At 48.4% G+C, this 17,147-nt stretch overlaps 1 protein-coding gene across 1 annotated transcript in view; it reads right to left on the bottom strand.

Annotated features, from left to right (window-relative positions):
* GPR124 (G protein-coupled receptor 124) overlaps positions 1 to 14,382 on the bottom strand; it is a 72,396-nt gene extending 58,014 nt beyond the window's left edge. The window contains exon 1 of the mRNA XM_006859966.1: positions 13,779 to 14,382. Coding sequence (XP_006860028.1) covers positions 13,779 to 14,041 — 263 coding nt within the window. The 5' untranslated portion in view covers positions 14,042 to 14,382. The remainder of the gene's footprint in view (positions 1 to 13,778) is intronic.
* Positions 14,383 to 17,147: the final 2,765 nt, after the last annotated feature.

The following is a 17,147-nucleotide window of genomic DNA, read 5'->3' on the forward strand; positions in this document are numbered from 1 at the left end:
GTCTCTCATACTTTGGACATATTGTCAGGAGGGACCAGTCACTTGAGAAGGATATCATGTTTGGTAAGGTAGAGGGTCAGAGAGAAAGAGGAAGACCCCCAGCGAAATGGATAGGCAAAGTAGCAGCATCAATGGGTTCAAGTGTGGCAACAATTGTGAGATTAATCCAGGACCAGGCAGTGTTTCGTTCTGTTGTGCATAGGGTCACTATGAGTCCGTTCTGACTCGATGGCACCTAACAATAATTAATGTTCATGGAAGTAGCTGTCAAAAAAATCAAATGATGCATTTCATTGCATAAAATCTCTTTAAAGTGTTCTAAAGCAAAGATATCACCTTGAGGACTAAGTAGTGCCTGATGCAAGCCAAGCTATCTATTTCAATTGTCTAATATGCATGTGAAAGTTGAACAAAACTAGGGAAGACTAAAAAACAATTGATGCCTTTGAATTATGGTGTTGGAGAAGAATATTGAATATACCACAGAATGCCAAAAGAACAATTATCTATCTTGGAAGAAATATAGCTAGACTGCTTCTTAGTCATATGGATGGCGACACTTGGTGTCACGTACTCTGGACATGTGATCAGGAGGGACTAGTTTCTGGAGTAGGATATCTTGCTTGGTAGAAAGTCAGTGAAAAAGAGGAAGACTGTCAATAAGATGACTTGACACAGTGATTACAACAATAGGTTCAAGCACAGCAACGGTTGTGAGGCTGACTCAGGATCAGACAGTTTCATTCTGTTGTACATAGGGTCCTTGTGAGTGAGTCAGAACCAACTCAATAGCCTCTATCAGCAACAATAATATATCTGAGGACTCCAATCTGAGAAGCATCAACTAGAAATAAAAATCATGCATTATGAAAATACCTTCGCCTTAAAAATTATCTGCAGAGGGGAATGACATTGGTAGGATTTTGATTCAACTGTAACTGTTAGCAGGATTAATTGTGATGGTCACAACTGTAATCGGAGAAGATGTGTAACTAAAAGGGGGGAGTAGTTAATCTTTCATTTCAGGAACAGATGCTCTGAGGACCATCAAGAAGAGCATGAGTGGTGTGTGAGATCCCTACCTAGAAAAGCAGCCACAGCAGAGACGGTGGCAGAGGCATAGAGAGACAGAGCAGGTGCGGGCTCTAGGTCAATGGACTGAAAAAGGCTGTGTGCCTGCGGGCAGGAGGCTGGCTGGCAGAATGTGCCCTTCGGACATTTAAATGAATATATATTTTTAGTTTTGTAAGTGTAAAAATAAATAATAAAGTGAATGTTGTTATTGTTGTTAAGTGCCGTTGAGTCAGTTTCAACTCATAGTGAGTTTGTATAAGCTTTCTGAGCAGTGGCTGATGACCTTGAACCACCAAACTTGCGGTTCAAACCAACTTTGCCGTCCAGTGCATTAACCCACAGTGCCACACCAGGACTCCAATGAAGTGAAGAGACCTTAAAATAAAAGTAACATATCCACAGGTTTTATGCCTGGAACAACTTTGGGAGGCTTATTCTAACTACTACAGTGCAAGTATTGAGAACGTCAATATTTTTTGTTGAATTGCTTATTTTTCCCTTTGATTCTGCCATTTTATGTTTTATGTAGCTTGGAACTCTTGCTAATTGTATATAAATTTGTAATTGTTATCTCGCTGATTATCAATAAAAATATTTAACTTTGAAAAAATTATCTGCAGAACGTTTTTATATTAAAAATATTTTTAATAGGTGAAATAAAAAGAAAAATATAAAATCCTCAAACTCTTAAGTCACAGAACTTGAAACCTGGTAAGTCAATTTGAGAACCCTCCCTAGAGAGGGCCAGAGGTGGTGTCACATATTGATGTGGTGTACCCCACCCCACAATCCCCACATCTTTTAACCTTTAGTCTTTAACCCTTTTCACATACTCTAGATTTTGTAACGCTGAGCTGGCCACTAGAAATATAATGTGAGCCACATGTGTAATTGCAAAATTTTGAGAAGTCACATTTTTAAAAGGCAAAAACATTTTTTAACAATATATTTTATTTAACCCAATGCATCCAAAATACTGCCATTTCTATATATGAAAATTATTGAGAGAGTTTCCTTTTTTTTTTTTTTGGTACTGGTAGCGCAGTGGATTACGAGCTTGGCTGCTAACCAAAAGGTCAGCATTTTGAATCTACCAGTTACTCCGTGAAGATGAGGCTTTCTGCTCCCAAAAAGATTTACAGCCTCGGAAACCCTATACAGAGTGGCTATGAGACGGAACCAACTTAGTGGCATGCAGCCATCTCCACAAAGTCTTTGAAATGAAATTTGGTTTGCATTCTACTCTTCTAAAACCAAAACCCAAACCCAAACCAGTCGCCATTGAATTGATCCAGACTCATGGCAATGCAAAGACATCTCAAATCGGATTAGCCACAAGTACTCAATAGCCACATGTGGCTGTTGTTGCTCCAACTTATAGTGACCCTGTACAGGATTTCCAAGGAGCAATTGGTGGGTTTGAACCACTGACCTTGTGGTTAGCAGGCCAGTGTGGCTAGTGGCTACCATAGTTGATGGTGCAGCTTTAATTCTTATCCAGTCTCCTTTCCACCAGCACCTCCCCAGAAGTCTGAACTACTTGATTGATAGAGGCAATGGTATATGTGTTGGGTGTGTGTGTGTGTGTGTGTGTGTGTGTGTGTGTGTGTGTGTGTGTTGGGTGGGAACAAAGTAAAAGATCAGGGAACCAGCTTTTGAGCAGGCAGGGAAGAGCCTCGGGTCCCAAACAACTGATTTCTTGGTCTGGCTTCAGGGCCAGCTTCCAGCCACAACCCACCCCATTCTGTCCTGGGCCCAGACCTCATGCTGGCCAGGGCCTCTCTGAAGGCAGCCTCTGTGTGTGTGCTGGGGAGGAGAGGGAAGGGAAAGGGTGGGGGTCAGCTAAAGCCCATACTTTCAGTTGGGCTAGCCTGAAGCAAACTCCAACCCCGATAGTCTTGATATGAGACTTGTTCCTTGTGTAGAGGACATGCCCCTGCCCATCCACCCCTCAAACCTACTCACAAAAACAGGTCAACCAGGCAAATAGCTATTTATCCTTTTCCTCCAGTGAACCCTGGAAAGAAGATACATTTCCCCCTTCAAGAAGATACATTTCAAGTTCTTGGACAGATTGGGCAGATATCTGGGAGATTTGAGCCCCAAATACCCAGAATTAGATCATTTGGCCTTAAATATCTGAATAGTTTTGAAACAATTTACTTTGTTGTTGTTGTTGTTAAGTACCGTGGAGTCGGTTCCGACTCATAGTGACCCGGATTATTCAGAGATGGACTCAATTGTGTTTGTCAGTTCAGTTTTCCTGACATGGCCCTTGTGGGTCTGGTTGAGGAGGGCAATAATTTTGGACAGAAAGTGCTTGGGTTTACTTTTTCTTTCATGAGCAGGTAGGAAACTGGCAGTTACAGGACTGCTAATGGGGTAGATAAAGACACACATATACACACAGAGTCAATCAAATGGGAAGAACAATGTTCCCACCACTCTAAACTGTCTCATGGGAGGAAAACAGGGCAGCCACAAAAACTAAGCTGAGAAGGAGGGAAACTCGGCCCCACGGTTCTATCCAGCCGTTGTGGAAACGATGCCAGCCTTGGCTCTCTTTAAACACTTCCAGACAGACACCACCTCAGCCTGTACCATGCTCTCACTCTACAACCACACAAGAGAGCCAGGTGGGCTGTTTTCCCAACCACGCTAACCCTGCCCCAGTCCAGTGTCTCCAACCTCTTCTTTCCCATCCTCCTCCCTCCCTCTTCTTCCTGCCTCCCAACTTTTAGCTTTATGTGGGAAAAGGGGCTAATCCCTGGAGTCCCCAGTTATCCACTCCAGAGTTTGAAATCTAGCCAAAAAAGACGGGGCACACTAAGTCCATTCCAGAATTCTCTCCAGGCTGGGGTCTTATTTTAGGGAAGAGAAGCAAGTAGAGTTACCACTAATGAGGCTGGAGGCCAAGGGAGCGAGTGGTTGGCGTCTACAGAGAGGCCCTGTGGCCTCTGGGCAGCCACAGGAACTCACCAGATACCACCCCGACATCAAAGATGACCCTGTAGTAGTCACGTGACCACCACCCCGTGGGTCCAGGTGCCAGCACATGCTTGAACCAAAGCGTTCTCACATGGGCAAGAAGAACCATACATGTTAGATTACTGCTTACCCTTCACCCCCATCCCCACAGATACAACAACCACATCACCCCAATTGTGGACAATTGGGATCTACTCTCTCCAGGGCATCTGATCCTGAAGCCTTAGTAAATCCAGGCAGTCCCTGGGTTCTCTGGTTTCGGAAAGCCCTATCTTCAACACTATTGTCAGCAGCTTGGCGGTGACTTAGGGAGACAATCAGTGGTGGGAAGAAGGTGGTCGGCTTGCTGATACAAAAACAGACCTGAAGCCCATAACCTACCCTGAATGGTCAAGGTAAAATTAGAGCTCCAAGCCCTGCCTGCAGGTTCAGTACTGAAGGCCTTCGAGCATTTCCAAGGCCCACAAATACATCAGAAACATAGGAGCTAATTATTGTCTCTAAAACATTAAAATTAATGAATAAAATACTTAGATATTTAAATAAATATTAAGGTAAAAATAAATAACTACCAAATGGCATGCTATGTCAATTTGTAACAGTATATTTCCTGAAGGATATGGGTGCTTTTTAGAATGATTGTTATGACCAATAACCAAATCACCAAACCAACTGCAGTTGAGTCCCATTGCAGCTCATGGAGACCCACGTGTGTAGAGTAGAACCGCACTTCATACAGTTTTCAAGGCTGTGATCTTTTGGAAGCAGATTGCCAGTCTAAAGGCTGCTCTTCTGTGATTTCCCTTCCCTTCAAAGCTGTCCTTCATGTCCATCTAGGAGGACATTGCAGGAGATATCAATGATAAAAAAAAAAAAAATTTTTTTAAAAGGGCATGCAAGGTGTTTTGCTCACTGCTGTATTTCCCTATTGCTGCTTCTCCTTATTGGAAGCTTGACCAGTTGACCTTGATCACCTACTGGTTTTAGGAGACCCAGGGAGAGGCTTCCTTCTCCAGGGTTTTAGAGGGTCATATCCTGAACTCAGCCTTGAAGCTGAACCATCCAGGCAGGGCCTCAGGCCAAGACCCAAAGAGAAAACAGTCTTGCAGGCCCACAGGGCCTACTTGACTCCTTTTTGCTAACCTTCCCTCTCTACCAGGGAACATCTTGGGATGAGCAGGTAGAAATAAGAAACTGGGGTTGGCATGGGGAAGGACTGACTTCAACTTGAGTCTTTGGCATTAGAATTGAACCTGCATGCAGAAGCCTATGAAAAGATGTTTCAGGTGCTTATTGTGGGTGTGGAGTAATGGAGATTTTAGGATCCCTGCAGCACATGCTATAATCATTCTCATAAATTCATTCATTCTTCAAGTCTACACTAAACACCTAAAGACTAGTACTACAATAGTAAATGAGAAACAGTCACTGGAAGGTTCTCGTCATGTAAGATGGAAGGAGATATGTCAGACAGGATGGAATCTATGCATGCACTTTATATGAAGAAGGTGAGACGTCACCCCCGATCCACCTTAAACACTTTTTATCTATGCACAGTCCAAAATTCCACCACTGGGGAGTCAAGCTTTTGGGTGAAGAAAGCAGGCCTTCGAAAAAAATACAAATAGACCAGAAAGAATTGATCTGGTATCCGTCTTTTATACCCAAGTGTAAACCAATCCTTCAGACGTTCCTCTTCAGAGATCTTCATTAGAAATCCTGAGGCCCTGATCTTTGGCACTTCCTTTGTGGTGTTTTTGGTCACTAATCCTTCTACTCTCATGGATTGAGTTTCTCCATGATGAGACTTGTAAGGGTCTCTCACTCTCTGCTGTGGAGTTAGAATATATGGTAGGCACTGGCTGGTGAACAGATAGGTATCTAGGGCAGAGCTCCCAGGAAGGTGGGTATGGTCAGTGAACAGAGAATTCACTGTTAAACTCAGGGTTCTCCCAAGCCAAGGACAGGTCCCTTCTCCCTTCAATTACCCATCACCACTTTCCCCCATGAGCTCTGGAAGCTCACTCTCTCCTGACACCCAGGACAGAGTACCCATACCTGTACTAGCTAACCTGGCATCACAGGACAGTCCCTCTGGGACACCTGTCCCATAGGGGTCACGTAGCCCTGAAGTGGTCTGTGGTACAGGACAGAGAGGAAACACTTGGAGTGTTACCACAAGTCCTGAGTCAGTCTAATTTGAACTACTCTGTTGGTAAATGAATTTGTACAGTGGCCCTCATAATAGATCGTTGGGAGGATCCCCTTTACTCTGGCTTTAGGTATTCATGTAGGGGAAATTGATTAGTGTATTATCCCTGGCCTTTCCCAAGAAATGATTTCTCAGATTGGTCAGTTTGAGAAGAGGAACTGAATCCGCCGCATCTGCTGAGAGCTGTGTTGTATAGGGCTCTGTCCCTTTTGGGATTGAAGTAGGCTGTGGGGGTCCAATGGGAAAGTCTGCCCCCAAAATATCTAGCACATGTTCCTGCATTTTGGCTTGGGAATCAGTCAACATATGCAGACTGGACTGATGAAATCCCTGGGGCCCACGATGCCTAGGGCAGTGCTACTGGTTGGGACTCAGAAGAGTGACTGGCTAGTAAAGCTTCCAAGAGACCTGAGAAGCTCCATGGTCCCCAAATCTACTTCTTACTCTTTTTCACCTTTCTAAAGATGTGGCTCTTATCTTTGCTCTTGCCTCAGTGTTGGCACCTGCAAGATAGAAGACACGACTGGGAATCAGGAGTCCTGGAGTTTAGTGGTGGTTGTCTGACCAGGAGCTGTGTGACCTCAGCTTCCTTCTCAGTAAAAGAGGGGTCTGGACTGGATACTCCCACTCCTTATATTTGATGGTCTTTCCCACTGTGGACATAGTCCCCTGAAGCTTAAAGTCATAGTTTCTACCTCACCACTGTTCCCAGCAAGGCAAGGAGGAGTTCTTGGGGCAGGAGGGCCCCTCAGACCTTCCTTTCTCTTTCCAGCTGGGAGATGTCTGGTCCTTCCAGTTCAGGCAGGAGCTCCCCCCTCAAGGCGCACTCCTCCATCCTCAGTGACAGATTGGTTCCCTTGCCCCTCACCTGGCCCCATCCATCTTGCACACTCTCTTATTCCCCCATCCTGCCCTTCCCTGGCTCCCAGGGGAAAACTGAAGCTAGGCCTGGGATAGATGGGTCCAGGGACGCTAGCCAAGTCAGCTACACTCGACAATTTCTCTTCTCCCCTCCCCCTTTCCTGCCCTCTCCGACCCAGTCCTAAAAGCTAAGGAATGTTCTGGAGTTTGGGGAGGATGGGGGCCCAGAGGAGGGAGGAAGGGGAGGAGGCAGCTTCGTCCTGTCAGTGTCTGAGCTCTAAATAGAACAGAGCGGCTGGGCTGGGCTGGGCTGGGGGAATGAAAATAAACAGCCCCTCCAAGCAGCCCCTTCCTAGCAGTTACCGGATTTTCCCTCTAATTCCTCAGCCCAGGGCTGTTTCCCCCCTTTCCACTCCCCTGGCATTCTGTCAGGTCCCAGGAGTCACAGGGCAGTCTTTGGCCTCTGCAGTAATGAGAACCAGGGGGTCTGTTCAGGCTGTGTGTCATTTGGGAACTCACTGTCCCTTTCTGGGCTTTGGTAAGAGAGCAACCACTGAGTGGAAGGAAAGAGATCCACTCAGAGATAGCTGAGACTTTCTCTCCCTCAAAAAAAGATTCTTACCCCAATGAGTCCCATGTGGGATACACTTAGAAACATTCTCTCTTTTTAAAAACATGACCCCAAAATTTAATGGTCAATTTATAGTTAGGTTCAAATTACACTGTCTTGCCTGTGCCTTTAGGGAAAATTCTCAGACTCAGCTTCAGGACTGGAGATTACCTTTCCCTCAACTCCCTAGTGAGAGAGGGGTGATCAAGGTAGTCAGAATGAAGGGACTTCCTTGGGGTTCAGAAGCTGCTGAATTCATGTACACATTCTAAGTAACTCAGGAGTAACAGCCCATTCTGGGGCCTGGACCCACGCAGAGGTGACTTACATGTGCCATCTTTAGAGCAAAGTATGACGGCATTTCCAGTCTCTTTAGAGCAATGAGGACTCAACTAGTGAATCAGGGAGGGCTCTGTTCTTTGTCCAGTGCGCTCCCTGAGACAGGATCATGGACCCTAATGCCCTGCACAAGAGAAAACCCTAAGTGTAACTGGTTCCCGATGTCCCCAAGAAGAGGCTAACCAAACCCCTGGAACCTGAGCAGGCTGCCTCCAGTTCTTCCAGTAGGTGGATGGGAAGGGTCAGGGAGGAACTTGGATTTCTTCTGAGGCCTCTCAGTCCCCACCTCCCTCAGACCAGAGGGGGTCTGGGAGCCCACCCTGGGATGCAGCTGAAACCCTTGTTGCACCAGGAGAGGGGGAAGGGAGGGTGTCGAAGTCTCCTGGCGTCTTCTCACCTTCTCAGTCTGCTGCCTCTTTCCTTTTTCTTTCCCTCTTTCTCTTCATTCTCTCTCCCCTTCCCCCCTCTTTCCCTCACAAAAGCTCTCTGTACACAGCCACTTCCTCTGGCTGCTGTCTCTGAGCCCAGAAGTTATGAGAACCATATGGGGAAAAGAGGGTGGACTAGAAGGGGGTGGGGGAAGCCAGTGTGGGTCCGCCCCTCCAGCCAGCATCTTTCCACTCTTGCCAGGCTGTGTATATGGTGGTTGGCACACTTTGCTCTAAACTGGTCTAATTGGACCCAAGTGGCTGAGGTGAGGGGGCACCGTGTTGAGAGCCCAGGCCAGAGCTTCAAGTCCAGAAGCAAGAGGAAGATCTGTAGCTCAAGGACCACTTTCCTGAGGCTGAAGGACAGCACAGGGGTTATGAAAGGACCTCCCCCTCATATCTCTGTGCTCCCCTGCTTTACCATGCTCCTGAAAACCACTAAATGCACAGCAAAGGGACCCAGCCAGTTCTAAGTACATCTGTGAGCAAACAGCCCCTTCTTCCCTGATGTGGTAGGCAACCGTCCTGAAGTGCTGGTAGCTGAGCATTTGGAGTGGCCAGTCCCATGCCCACTCCCCTCTCCATCCAACCTTGAAATATTCCCAGGTCAAAGGGGCCTGGGTCTTGCTGGAAAGGAACCAGGTTTTTAAAAGCATCTTTATGCCCATTGGGCTCCAAGTCCAACCAGGTGAGCCACAAGTGCCTTGTATGAGAGGAGTAGGAAGAGAACCCAATCAGTTAATCCTGACTCTGGCCCCAGCTAGCTATATGCTGATTAGAAAGGTAAGGTCCCTCTTCTGGCCTCAGTTTACTCAGCTGGAAGATGTAGCATTTGAGCTTGCTAATCTGTAGCCCTTAACTGAGGTGCAGATGTTCTAGGAATTTATGACACTAAGTTGGTAACCTTTGCAGGGGCTGCCCAGATATCCTGGGAGGTCCTTATAGTAGATTTCCTCCTGGAGTTATTTATTATCAGTCCTTTCCTGGAATTTCTAATTCCCAGGCCCCCTCCCCCTGGTTTTAACTCTCAGGGCTGAGAACCAGAGGGCAGGCCCAGTGGTGAGCAGAGAGGACTCACATTGTCCTCCTTTTCCCTCCCACACCCAGGTTCTCCCTGTAATAAGCCAGCCACCCACCAAAGGGACCTTTCTCCTCAGGGGAAGCTCATAAAGAATGCTTTTGCTCTGTACAGGCCCATTTGAACCCAGAGCTGTCCTGCCCGCCTTACTACAGACAGCGGTGAGACTGGGGGAGTGGGTGGGTTTGGGACAGATTTAATCAGGAAGGAAGCCAGGAGTTTTGCTTTCCTGGAAAAGGGCAAATGAAAAGCCATTAAAGAAAAATAGCAAAGGGTGGAGAAGGGGGGTATATAGTCTACAAAAACAGAAGTCAGAAGTTGAGATAATAGGGTGGAGTGGAGGAAGGGTTGTTCAATGAGGTAAACAGGACTGTTCGTAGAGTTGCCTTAAACTGCTTGGGGCCCTTCTTGAACAGACTGTAGGTTCCTTGCAGACAGCGACCTTATCTAGCACTTTCTTTGCCTGAACAGTTGCCAGCCCTCAGGTTTCTCCAGATGGAGTCCTGAAATCCCTGAAGCCCTGATTTCAGGTTCTGCAGCAGGGCCTGAGACCTGATTGCCCATTTTGGAGTAACTGCATTGGAGAGAAGCCGGCTCCTCAGTGGGAACATGGGGGTGGGGGGAGGATAAAGCCATCATGTAGTATCTATTGGCTCAAGTCCTGTTGTTTGCACAAGGTGACAAGCTAAAAGGTGATAAGGAGAATTTGTGTTAAAAAAAAAAATGAGGAGAGTAAGGAGGAGGAGTTTGAGAGGGGGAGGCTGAACATTTCATACTCTTCTCTTCTTGCTTTGCTGTTATGCTGAAGTTCCTTCCCAGCCTTTTTTCTTTCTCCTTCAAGAAGCGTGTTTAGGCAGGGATAGGTGTGCTGGAGGGGCCCAAGAGAATGGAATCCTTGACCAGCTTGTGCCTGAAGAGGAACCTGGGTCCTTTCTCCTTCTGAAGTCAGCTAGTGAGGCGACTGATCTTTGAACTCTTTTAATTTTTTGTGTGGAGCCTGTGAGTAGGGAGAACTTAAGAAATATGTCTGTGCTTGCAGACAGTACCTAGCGTGGATGGCTTGCTGACCAGAATTCGACCAGATGAAGATGAAGAAGTACAGTACAGGCCGCAATTATAAAGCATAAATTACTACAACCTGATCAACTGGACCCTCAATTATGGATGTGGCTGCTCAAAATTCCAACCAAATAGGGAAGGATTCTCCATATCAAGGATAAAACATGTGTCCTCAGCACACTGGGCTAGGGGCGGACAACTTAGACTCTGGCTACCAAAATTGGGAGCTATAAAGGCACGGAAGAGTCCTGGTGTGGCACTGTGAGTTAATGCTCCAGACTGCAAAGCCATTTGAACTGCAAGGTTGGTGGTTCAAGCTCACCAGCTGCTCCTCTGAAACCCTATACAGGGTTGCAATGGGTCGGAACTGACTCGATGACACTTAACAACAACAACAACAAAGGCACGAGTGGCAAGCTTACAAGCTTTCATGAGGATGCTTAGTGTCAGAACACAAAAATCCTACTGAATAGTTTACCTCCTGTCTAGAGGGGTGTGGTAAAGAGGGGCCTAAGACTTTATGATTCAATTGTGAGTTAACTGTTTTCAGCTCTAATGGCAAGTGTCACAACTGTAAATGTAGAAGAGGGGCAATTATAAGGGGGAGCAGTTAATCTGTCACTCCCGGAACAGCGAAGAACATGAGAGGAGCAAGGGATCCTGACCAGAAAAGTGGTCACAACTGAGATGGCAGAGAGAGACAGACTAGCAGTTGACTTTAGGCCCATGGACTGAGAAGAGCAGCATGCCTATGAGCTTGCAAAATGTGCTCTTTGGACATTTAAACAAATATATATTTACAATGTGGTATGTGTATACACACACACACACAAAAGGTAATAGAGGTAAATACTGTTGGCTAAACGTACATGGAGGGTATTGTAATCATGACAATGATTTGCAGAATGTAAAAACAGCGATCTGTCCTGTAAGCTTTCACTGTCTCAATACACAATAAAAGCTTAAAAAAAACCCAAATAATTAATATCCAGTAAGACACCCTCGGAAACCCTGTACAGGGTTGCTATGGGTCGGACCCGACTCGATGGCACTTAACAACAACAACAACAACAAGACTGTCAAGTATAGACATGTTGACTGAGTAGGAGAAAATTTGGGGGAATCTTGTATATCTGATAAGAGTCTAATATCCAAAATATAAAAATTCTACAAGAGCAAAAAAAGAAAGAAAGATCTGTCTGTGGCTGGGGATTCAGTGGCATTTCAGACTAATGGGCAAGCTGGCTCTCAGGGGCTTCCTTGCCTTTTCCCACCTGCTGTACTTTGCAGGTATATACAGCCAGACTGAGGGTATGGGGTTGTTCCGTTAGAAGGTGCCTTAAGTCAGCCTGGTCAGTGAGCTGGGAGGAAATGGGGGCCTTTTCTCATGAAGAGGGCTTGGGATGGGAAGGTGAGCCAGGAGTCACGTTTGCTATAACCCTGTCACAATATATTCTCACCCAGAGTTGGCCCCACTCTCTCCTTGGAATGGCATGGAAGGGAATTAGCCATGGCTGGAAAGCATTAGTTACCAAATCATTCTAAGATGTACTGCAAAACCACCTTTCCATTTCCCTTGTTTCCTTCCTTCAATATGTTAAGATTCTCTAATCCCAGCAAACAGATGCACAGAAAGCTTACCAAATATGAGGAAAATATCATAGGTATATGAGTGCAGCCACAGAGCATATTCACATTAACACACTTCTCTCAAAGCTGAAGTCTCACACAGACAGTAGCCCAGCAATTCCAGACAGTAAGCATTTTTCTCCTCCAGAACTGAGTGGGCTGGGGAATGCCCAGGCCTGCCTGGACTCTTAAACACCAGTGGACACTCACAGAGACTTGGAATAAGCAGCTACAGCAGCCTTCCCGAGCCATCTGAAGCCATATCAGGAGACAGCATACACCACCTCCACTCCCCTAACACACACACACAAGCACACACATCAACTGGGGAAAATGCAGGCCAGGCTGGCCAACGTCAGAGGCTGACCAGTCGTGTCCTGTCAGGAAGCAGGCAGCCTCTGAACTCACCCAACCACAGGAGTTACTGTATTGTTCTGGACACAATCAGATAGACTGTGAGCCAGCTCCAACTCCCCGGCAAGGGGCGGTGGGGAAAGGTTGCCATTAGGGTCAGGAGGACGGTGAAGGGGAAGCTGCTGGTAGGCTAGATCCAACACAGGAAGGGAAGGGGCAGCTGCTAGGTCAGGACCCTCACTCCACAGCCTAAGTGGAGCTTTGAGCACATGGTTAGCCCAGGACATAGCTGTAGTGGGGAGGAGCCATTAGTTTTCTTGCGGTTTCTGGGACTTAAGACCCTCATAAGGAGGGCTGGGGGTCTGGTTGTGGCACAGCCACACTCTTTGACAACAGTATGGCCCTGGTTGGGGTGGGAGGCACTCTCGGACCTCGCAGTCAGGTTTCTTCACAATATTGGCGCTAAGTCAACTGAGAAACATCCAAAGCTGGTTTCATATCCAGGGAGGTTGAAGAAGCGAGAGGAATGCAGTACTCAGCCCAGAGCCCACTTGGCATACGGGCGTAAAGGGCAAGGGGCCCAAAAGAAATCAAGAGGCCGGGGTCTCATTCAGACTAGAAGCACTCGCATCCCAGAGAGAAGTTTTTCCGAGCCCACCCTCCCGTTCGTTTTATGGAGGCAGACCGGGGGTCAAGTGGCGCGCTTACAACTGGAGGGGCCTGGCCCGCGGGTTAGACCTGAGACCTACTTCAACTGGTCCCGGAACGCATTCGCCGTGGACACGATCTGTTCTGAGCCTTTCCTTCCCATCCCACTTCACTAACTAGGATAGAGACTGAAGGAGCGTGGGCATCCCGCCAGCACGCATTCCACCTCACCTGTACAGGTGAGTGGGCGCCCGCGATGCCCCGCTCCGGGAAGCAGCTGCTCCCTTGAAGAAACTTCCTTCCTGCACACTCCGACAGCGCCCATCTCTCCCCGTCTTCCCCAAGCCTCCCTTCTGGGCGCCTGGACTCCGGCACGTCGGTCCCAGAGTCTGAAGTGACGGCATCGCCCCTTTCCTCCCGATCCTCCCTGTCTTGAGTCTGTCTCCATTGCTGCCCCACGTCGGAGTTGCAACCGAGCGGGTCGCATAAGGTACTCACAGAGTAACGGTGCCGTTAGGCAGAAGGCCGGGCTCTGGAGGCTCCGGGAGGTCCCCGCCGCCACACACTACCCTCCTGCGAGCGGAGTTGGGAGCCCCGCTGCTTAGCCCTTTTGGCCGCTCCCCCGAGCACTTGCAGCTGAGGATGGGGACAGGGCAGCCCGGTGCGCCCCAAGTCTCGGGCGCCAGGAGCAGGAGCCACGGCAGCAGCGGCAACAGCAGGCGCGCGGGCACCCCCCGCATCCTGCGTCCCCCGGAGCCCATCAGCCCATCGCCCCGAGGGCACAGACAGCACTGGGGCCCGGCGGCGCGCCGGCCGGAGGGACCCGGGCGTGCAGGCGCGTGCTCAACGGGGACTCGGGGCGCCCGAGGGCGGGGTGGGGGGCCCTGGGCGAAGGCAAGCCCTGGGGTCCCCGCCGCCGCACCCCGGGGGCATGTCCGGCGAGCGCCCCGGCGGGGAGGACGCGGGCGCGGCTGTCAGCGCAGCCCGGACTGTCCCTGGCTGCGCGTTCCGAGTCGCAGCGCGGTGCTAGCAGGCGGGTGGAGGCCGGGCCCCTCTGCGCCGTCTGATAACTCAACCCTGCGCTGGGATCTAGCGGATCGTGCTGGGCTCCTGCTGCCGCCGCTGCCGCCGCCACCGTCACTCCTTGCCATGGATGGAGGCAGCTCCGCGCGGCGCCGCTCCCGCCGCCAGCAGCCCCCGCCCGTCCTCTACAGAGGGAGCCCTCCCCTCGCCGCCTCGACATTCCGCGAGGCCCTAGCGCCTCCCGGTATGCAGCCAGGCGCTGCTCCTCTCATGGTGGGAACAAGCAAGTCGGCTTGAAGCTCCTCTAGTCAGTCCCCTGCACCCGTCCATAACCAGGACCGTTCCTCTCCATAACCCATCTCACACTTCTAAGCCAACTACCTTCACTTTCCTTCCAAATCTTTTCTTGCTCTTCTTAGTCCTTCTAATCCTCTGGACCTGTGGGTCTGGCTAGGGATGCCTCCATATTTGGGGACTAAACTTTGTTCACTGTTCTGGGGCTACATCCTTGGCCCCTGAAATGATGGGTCTTGCTCCTGCTCTCAAACTGGGATTGTGGCCACAGCAGAAGTATACAGCTAAAGACTAAGGAGTCAGCCGATCCTCCTCCACTTCGGGTGACCTCATTCAGCAGGGGGTGCTTGTCATTCAATCAAGGAGGGGTCAAAGGCCAAGGCAATCATGGCTAGATCTGGCCTCCTACCTTTTCCACATCTCAGTGTGTGTGTCTGTGTGTGAGAGAGAACGAGGTGAGTACAAGAGCAGGAATGTGTACCAGGGTATGGTAAGAGCACTGTATGGTGGTGAGTCAGGAGACCCCCATTCTAGACTCAGCTCAGCTTCTCATTGGTTGTTGTTATTAAGTGTCTTCCAGTCGGTTCTGACTCATAGCTACTGTGTATAGGAGTTTCAAGGGGCGGCTGGTGAATTTGAACTGCTGACCTTGTGGTTCAAATTGACCTTTCAGTACAGTGCATTATCCTGTAGTGCCACACCAGGACTCAGCCCAAGCATCCTGCAATAGCTAATGTCTGAGGCTGAAAGGATGCCCTGCCTGCCTCCTACTATGTGAATGTAAATTGTGGCGTGGGAATGAGTGAGTGTGTGTGAGAGAGAATTATTGTTAGTTGGCCTTCAAGTCAATTCTGACTTATGGCAACCCCATCTGTGCAGAGTAGAACTGCTTCATAGCCTATTCAAGGTTGTGACCTTTCAGAAGCAGATCACCAGGCTTGTCTTCCCAGGCACCTATAAGTGTGTTAGCAGTAGAGTGCTTAACAATTTATGTCACCCAGTGAGTACATAGGCAGAGGATTGGTGCTTTGGGCAGATTTTGACCTAAATAGCTGGGGATGAAGATGAGAATTTTGACCCTATATAAAGTTTCAGAGACTGTAAATATTTATGCAACAGGACAGCCTTATCTTTCTCCTGAAAAGTGGCTTGTGGATTTGAACCTTTGAACTTGGGGGTTAGCAGCCCAACACCTAAGTTACAGAAAAGACCTGGTGATCTGTTCCGTATAAAGATGAACGATTACAGCCTAGCGACCAGGGACAGAGAAGAAAAAGCAGTGAGACCCAGTGTGTTTGGGTCCTTGACTTCCCCACAGAAGTTGACCTGTCTGCCACTTATTTATTAAGTCTTTGTTGCTAAGGAGCGGATTCCTCTTTGCCCGCTCAAGTGTAGTGGTTATGAATCAGGCTGCAAATCTCATGGTCAGCATTTCAAAACTACCAGCTGTTCTGTGTGAGAAAGATGAGACTTTCTGCTCCCCTAAAGATTTACAGCCTCGGAAACCCTGTAGCGGGTCGTTATGAGTCGGAACCGACTCCACGGCACATAAAAATAACAACACCAACACGGTACCACCAAAGCCCTTCCTAAGGTGACCACCACTTTCTTTCTATGATCAGTTACCACCGTGGCCTGTCAGCAAAACTCCGCACCCCACTTTGCAGAGAAGTGGACTCTCTCCCTTGCTTGACAGACACTGGCAGACACCAGCCTCTTCACTTTCCTTCCCTGGCTCCAGGAATCTCTCCCAGTTGTAGGCTCTGGTTCCTTGAACTTCCAAAGATAAATAAATAGTGACTGCAAATGGAGGAAGAGAGAAGGGGAATGGAATCCCCCAGCAGGAGGCCTTGGCAAGTAAGCAGGAGGGCTGAGATTACATTCCTTAGGATATAGTCTGAAAAAGGGAGCAGCCAGTATCACAGAGCCATAGCCCACAGGCAGGGATCTGCCCATTCAACCCTCCTGTTCACAGTCAAGGAAAACTCACGAGAGGTCAACACTCTAGCCGGGTCACACAGTTTTCTGTGATTTCCGTTTACTAAATGAAGACACTCAAGGCATGGAAAGGAATTCTACTGTAATACCCTATCTGCCACTACTCATCTGTCAGTTTGTCATATTATTATGGCTTGTGTGTTGCTGTAACGCTGCAATTTATGCCACCCGTATTTTAAATACCAAATTGGGTCACCCATGGTGGATAGGTTTCAACAGAGCTTCCAGAATAGGAAGAAGGCTGAAAGGGGGCCCTGCCTGCCTCCTAGTTTGTGAATGTAAATTGTGGCATGGGACTGAGGGAGTGTGTGTGAGAGAGAATTACTATTAGTTGGCCTTCAAATATAACATATTCATAACACTGAAACTGTTATGAATAGCAGTAGAACATTATCAGGTATAGTGCCCAAAAGAAAAGCTGCCTTCTCAAAGTAGTTTTTGTTGTTGTTAGGTGCCATCAAGTTGGTACTGACCCATAGCAACATCATGCACAGCAGAACGAAACACTGCCTGATCCTGGGCCAACCTCACTACTGTTGCCATGCTTGAGTC

Source organism: Chrysochloris asiatica, unplaced genomic scaffold (genome assembly GCF_000296735.1).
Source record: "Chrysochloris asiatica unplaced genomic scaffold, ChrAsi1.0 scaffold00035, whole genome shotgun sequence".
In the NCBI taxonomy this organism is placed as follows: Eukaryota; Metazoa; Chordata; class Mammalia; order Afrosoricida; family Chrysochloridae; genus Chrysochloris; species Chrysochloris asiatica.